The sequence below is a fragment of the Crotalus tigris genome, unplaced genomic scaffold, assembly GCF_016545835.1.
Source record: "Crotalus tigris isolate CLP2741 ecotype Arizona unplaced genomic scaffold, ASM1654583v1 scf7180000020347.5012614909:4044961, whole genome shotgun sequence".
Taxonomy (NCBI): Eukaryota; Metazoa; Chordata; class Lepidosauria; order Squamata; family Viperidae; genus Crotalus; species Crotalus tigris.
In genome coordinates, this window is record NW_024097978.1 from 2,283,510 (window position 1) to 2,290,212 (window position 6,703).

Genomic DNA, 6,703 nt, shown 5'->3' on the forward strand with positions numbered 1-6,703 from the left:
CACCTGACAGCCACATTTTTCTCATCTGTTTTTAAGACACCTTGGAAGATTGCTAAACTGTTTGTCCAGACACCTGCCTATATTTGCCCAACCCTGCTTCACACCACACTTATTTCCTGCCTGCAAGTAAGACTTGTTGGAAGGGAAAACAGCTGGGGCAATCTGTCAGATACTTTTCTTACTTGTCCCACATTAAATGTGTAAGGATAGCACCAGCCCATAATAAAGGCAAAATAGTGCTCAATTACTGAGGCAGAGCTATTTATCCTTGCATATTTTTCTGCCATATCTAAGACTGGAGGGAACCACATTCCCGCAGCCATGAGGAATAGTCCTGCATCCCATTCCATCCCATTCCTTTTCCTTGTCTCTTTTCATTTTGTGTTATTCCTTCTTTAATAGCAATGATTTGTTGTGCTCCCTGTTTTAATAATTGTCAGGTAAAATGACAGTAGTATTATCCCCATATCTAATTCAGGTTATTGGAAGGACAGTCTCTCAACTTATTTCCCCACTAGTGACCTATACCATCTTTTAGAGTCATCCAATAATGGTGTCAAAATAACAACAGTGAAAACAGGTTTTGTATCTTTTCAATGATGATTACTGGCAGGTAATGCTATGATATATGTGATTAGTGAGAAACAGCCTTGGATACTTAAGAGTTGTTATGAACTTGTGTTTGACATAAAATTGGAACCAAAAGCTTACCAGCTCCAGCACCTCACCTTTAAACATAGTGGTATTTCATTCATCATGGCATTAGAGGTTGAATTCAGGTTTTATTTGAAGAGCATTGACCAAATGTCCCATCTAACCCAACATTGCTTTCTGTTTGTCATATTTTTCCATAGATTGAAAGGATATTAATAGCCTTCAGCAAATACTGTACAGGAAAACCTAGTTTCTAAGTGAAGGAATATAGAAGAAGACAAAAGGGAATATATTTGTATATTGTATAACAATTTCTCTCTCTCCCTCTCTCTCTCATACACACACACACATCTATCTATCTATCTATCTATCTATCTATCTATCTATCTATCTATCTATCTATCTTATCCATCAACTATCTATATGTATTTATCATTGATCAAGTATTATGTGATATTGGATTGAATTCCAGATGTAATAGATTCATTGTCTTTTCTTTTTTGTTTCTTTTACAATAGAAAAAAAAGAAAACCAGTTTTATTGGATACTTTTATTTATATGCAAAACAGTGTACCATTCATGAGAGATATGAAAAAAAGTTTGGATAAAAACCAGTTTTCTCTATTTGCACTACAAAATATTGCTTTATACAAAGCAACATACACACACGCACACGCACACACACACACCAAAAAAACCCTGAAAAATACTAAAATCTTTGGATAACAGATATGTTCTCTCCCCTGACTCAGATGTACTTTTTAAAAATTTCACAGCAAAACAGCATATAACATTTTCTGCTTGCAATTTTTTTGGTTGTCATAAAAGAAAGTACTCCTGTTTTTTCCTTATATGGAAAATTTGTAATACACACACACAAAGACAGACAAACAAAACTATTCCCTTATCAATTATTTCCAAAATACGTCTTTAGACAGAATTACAGATCAGAATAACAACAAACATTTTAATTTCTATTTGAAAATAAAATCTTCAAGTAAACTGCTAGTATTTTCATTCCACACACACAAAATAAATAAAAAGTTATCAAGGACAAGCCCAAATATATAAAATACGTTTAAAAAGAGGGCATTGGTGCAATAAAATCAGAGCAAAATGAAAACCACAATCTGGTTTCCAATGAACACTTCCAGAACCAGACATTTATTCCACAGAAGAAAATGTAAACACTTGACTATAGAAACCCAGTTGGCACAAAGTCTTCAACGCAAAAACTTAATCACCCTCAAAAATTAAAAAATTGTCTTGGGGGAAAAATACTCTACTTTTGCTACTTAAATTAAAAAATAAATTATTTTTAACTGCACTCATGGGCCATACATTAAGGTCACAAGTAAATGAGATCTTTATTATTTTTGGATACAAAGAAAGGGGGCACTTGACAGTCTGTGTTGTCACTCTGTTTGTTTCGTAAAAAAAGAACCCCACCTTCCACACAAGATGTGCTCCTGTTTTGAGCGGCCCGGGGGAAGTCAACTCTCCGTCCAAATCCCCGGAGGGAAAACTTCCATTTCAAGTTTCTCTTTTCGGGCCTGAGTCGGGAAAGCCCTTTAAGGCACGAGCTTAAAGCCAAGGGGTCTCCAGCCGAGCTTCCGCCGGGTTCTCGAAACTTTGCTGAAAGGGGACCCTATCGTGGGGAAACGTTGAGGCGGGAGGGAGGGAGCTGAAGGAAGGGGCAGGTCGAGACCGCCCCTCCCTCCAAGACAAGGAGCCTCGGGGAGGGGGTTGACCTGGGGAAGGAGCGCTGCCTGCAAGGCCCAGCCCCGACGGCCACGGCTCCGGAGGGACCCGGCGGCCTGTCCACCGTGCCTGCCGTCCTTCCCCGCGAGCCCTGGTCCCCCGGCGCTTGCCCTACACGTCTAGGACGTGGTTGAGATAAGATATGTAGCAGATGGCCAAGCGCAGGATCTCGATCTTGGAGAGCTTCTTGTCCGGGGGCAGCGTGGGCAGCAGCTTGCGCAGCTCGGCAAAGGCCAAATTGAAAGCCTCCACGCGGATGCGCTCCCGCGTGGCGTGGGCCGACCGATACTTGGCCGTGGCTCGACGGCGCCGCCGCTTCTCCTCACGGCTCAGCGGCTGCGGCGGATGGGCCGCTGAGCGACCGCCTCCTGCGCCCTCGCCATTTGGCGCCTCCAAGTCGGAGGCGCAGCAGCTCCGCAGCCCCTTGGCCTCCAGGGACTCCGGGTCGGACGGCGCTGACGACGGGTGGTCCGAGTCCACGGCCTGGTCTGGGCTCAGCATCATCTGCCGGGCGAGGAGGCAAATCATCATCATAAAAATAAACACGGGAGGTCAGTCAGTGCTGTCCGCTGTGTGTGCTCCCCCGCCCGGCTCGTGATGGGCGGAAGGGAACCAAACACACCGGCTCGTGCCCTTCGTCCGCCCGCCTTCCCCGCCACCCGTCCGTCCCTCCCTGCCCTGGCCAAGGTAGCGCAGCTTTTGTCCGAAGCTCCCGGCGGGAGTCCGCGGGTGCATCTGGGGAGCCTGGGCCGGGTTGATCGCGTGTGCCTGCCGCTTACTTCGCGCGCATGAGCCGGCAGGGCCGGCTGAAGATTTTGGACGTCGAAGGGAGCTGCTGCTGCTGCTGCTGCAAGCAGGCCTGGCGAGGAGGCTCGCTTGAGCTGCCAAGGCTGGGTGTGAAAAGAGGCTGCTGGCCGCCTTTGACTGGGGTGGCGCGATAGGGAGGGAGGGAGGCTGCTAACTACGGGAAGCCTTGCAAAAGCAGAAGCGGCCGCCTCCCGTCCGGCTACAGCCCGTTCTCATTGTGATTTCCTTTTTATTCCGCTATTAGCTCTCCTCCGAAACGCCATTAACATCCTGGCTTTCGTTAAAAAAGGTTTTCGTTTTCGTAAAAAAAGCTTTTCGTTAAAAAAAAAGGTCTCATTTAATAAAGATATTACGATCTAGTGATTATTACATAGTGATTGGATCAACTGGAGAGCAAATATAGTGGAAAACTTAATTGAAGTGTTTTGTAGGAACTTTTATCCTTATCTGAGAAGGTAGTGCAACGCTGTATTGTTTCTACTGTAATCAACATGACTATTTTTCATTTACACCTCGGTTCAAAACGTTAGGCATTTTCCTAAAAGGACCCCCAGTAGATGTTTTCAACATTCTGGTTTCCTTTAAAGGTCCTGATTGCTTTCCCTGGAAGATAAGCAGCAGTGACTTATCTCAGAGGGGTCTTTTCAGCGAGACCCTTGTGAAACTATGTTTTTCTTGACTCCTCGGCCATTCAAAGGCGACACATCCTGCCGTCGAACTAGTCTTGTCTGGGTTAGGAGATTTTTCCTGCGCCCGGCCGTGTAGCAATCAGTTATTTTCCCAAAGAGCCTCAAGAGAGTTTTGAGCTCTTTCTGATCTCCTGGCTTTGGAGGAACGGGTCCGAACTGCTGCCGGTTGGTTCTTGTTTGCGCCATTTTCACAGGTAGCGTGAGCCCGAATCTGAGGCGGGACCTAAGGACCCTTCATGGGACCCCAGAAAGCAAATTCTCAGCTGCAAGGGAAAACAACCGGACAACAGAATAAGGACTCGGTCTCCAGAATGTGGCTGTCTGGCGCAGCTCTTTCTCCCTCTCTCCTCGTTGGCCAGCGGGCGCCCGGCCAGGGACTGAACAGTACCGGATGTGACAGATCTGAGGATGCCTCTATCCCGCCTAATGGTTCTTCAGTAAAATTTCTGAACAGGGACGTGGAGCCCCTCTAGGTATATCTAAAGCTACCCATCGGAGATCTTTGGGAAATAGACAGAGGCCCTTTGCTGCCTAAGATCTGCCCAGTGGTCCCCGTGCGCCTCCTTTCCGGGCAAATGTCTCTTCAGCTTCAGTCGCGCCTGCTTGGCAGCCGACTCGCCTGGGGGTATCCATCGACCAGAGCGACCGCTCAAGGGACAGGCTGGGGCCAGGGATCCAGGTCCTGAATGCCCGCTGCGCTGCACCATAGTCCCGAGGTTCAAGAGTGTCTCCCCCATAGAACAAGGTTGGGGCGGGGCGGGGATTTACAGCTCGATGCGGGCTCCATCTGTCAGCATAACCAAGCCAGGGAATTTCCTAGACGCTTTGGCGGCTGGCAAAGCCCAAAACAATGCAGCAGCGACAGACAATCAGAGAATAGCCACCTCGGAGACACCCTTATGTGTCTGGGTTGGAGGAGGGGAGGAGTAAGGGCGGAGGGGGGGAGAGGACCTGTGACCAAGAGCGAGTAAAAGGAGGAGGAGAAGCTGAGAAAAGAAAGGGATTAGAAACAGAGAGTCTTACGTGGGAAATATTGGGGTGGAGGTGGTAATGTTGTTGTTGATGATGATGATACTAATGATAGGGAAAATGGATGACAAGAAACCCTTTCAAGATACCTCTATCGAAAATCCAAGTTGGAAAATATACATTTTTGCTTTAAGCCTTTTCATTGTCAAAGGATACGCACACATATAAACCTACTGAAAAGCAAAGCAGGGCGGGATCTATCAAGCATAGAGAGTATTATTTGGCAAACAATAGACTAGAAGGACTTAAAGTCCTGATAGATTTCCCAGCTCCAGTGACTTTTTCCTGTAGACACACTGGATAGTCCAATCTCAGGAGCGCTCCTAGAACGAGAACGAAGAGAGAAGTGTCCTTTTTGTAGCTGCTACCTTTTTTCCTTTGAAGAAACGTCTGTTTAGGATCGTAGTAATAATCAGGAATTTGAAAATCCAGATCAAAACAACATTCCTCTTCGGTGGATAACTTTGAAAGGAAAATGTTCCAACTTGAACGAACATGGGAACTTAAATACTTAAATGAGGAAAACCAATTTGAATGATCAGCTTTTAAATATTTGCATTTAAAATGTTGGTCAGTGGGGATCAGCAGCGAAAAATATTCTAAGCAAACCGAATTTGCCTAATTTTTATCTTGGAAGGAATCTTACGTTTTCAGAATAAATTTCTAATAAATTCCTAATAACTTTGCTTTAGGTGTGAAACCAAAGAACGGAACATGGATTTCATTAAAGTCCGTATTTATGTCTATCTCAAAACAAAACGTTTTCTTGTTTGTTAGATGGAATGCCGCCAATTTTACCCGTACGTATTAATATTTTAAAGGAGTTTACCTTGTAGGAGAATCTTGCCTTAAACGCCTCCAACCCCTTTTGCGCCTGAAATAAAATGCGAGGAGGAGAACATCTTAGACATAAATTAGAGGAGGAAGAGGAGAGGAAGGGATCCGCATATAATAAAAGAAGTAAAAAGTAAAATGTATTATTGCTAGAAATAGTTCTGAGTCCTTTTCAAAACTCGATCGAGTTCTCAAAGATCGAGAAATGGAGGAGGACGGAATAATTGTCAAAAGACCAAAAGATTCCTAGGAAAATTAAAATGCGTTAGAAAAAACACGGTCCCCGGGAGTGGGGAAGAAAACAAAGCTCTGCAGATCTATAGTATATCACGCTAAATTGTGCTGATATTTAAAATTATGCTGGAAAGCCGCGTCCGCCGCTTCCGCCTCCTCCTGCCCGACCTCAATAAATAACAAAAGAGACGCGGCGCTTCAGGAAGGGAAGCTCCGGCCCTTCCAGCCGGCGGCGCGCGGGCAGGATCTTCGGGCCGGGCCTGCCGCTCACACGTCGTCGCCGAGTCAGATCGTTCGGTTGCAGCCAAAGCTTTTGTGCAAACGGAGGGCACCTTCTTGGCTCGCAGGTCTGGCTGGCGGCGTCCAGGTCCCGGGAACAGCTCTAGCTGTACTTCCAGCCCCGACTCTTGGCGGCGGGGGGGGGGGGGAGAAAAGGCACCCAGACTAGATTGCTTCCCCAGGCCCTTCAAGATGCGATCTGCAACATCCCCTGACGCCCTTGGAGCCCGGGAGCAGAAAGAGCGCGAGCAGAAGGCCGCCAGCTGTCTAGAAAAATCAGGGGAGCGCCCTGCAGCGAGAGGCGGCTGGATTGCCGTTTAGTTCCGCTGGGCTTATCCTAGAGAAGTGGCCGGATATAAAGGCAGAGTAAAGGGCCGGCAAAGGGGAGGCGGCATGATTCCCTCCGAAGTTGCTAC

General features: G+C 46.5%; 1 protein-coding gene across 1 annotated transcript; it reads right to left on the reverse strand.

Moving 5' to 3' along the window:
• Positions 1–1,237: 1,237 nt before the first annotated feature.
• Positions 1,238–6,404, reverse strand: NHLH2 (nescient helix-loop-helix 2). Its single transcript, XM_039366681.1, has 2 exons — positions 5,770–6,404; positions 1,238–2,919 (listed from the first exon to the last, which is right to left on the reverse strand). The coding sequence occupies exon 2, from the start codon at positions 2,917–2,919 to the stop codon at positions 2,527–2,529; it is 393 nt and encodes a 130-aa protein (XP_039222615.1). The 5' UTR covers positions 5,770–6,404; the 3' UTR covers positions 1,238–2,526.
• Positions 6,405–6,703: the final 299 nt, after the last annotated feature.

Coding starts and splice junctions, on each gene's coding strand:
- NHLH2 (XM_039366681.1), bottom strand. CDS start 2,919: ATGATGCTGAGCCCAGACCAGGCCGTGGACTCGGACCACCCGTCGTCA.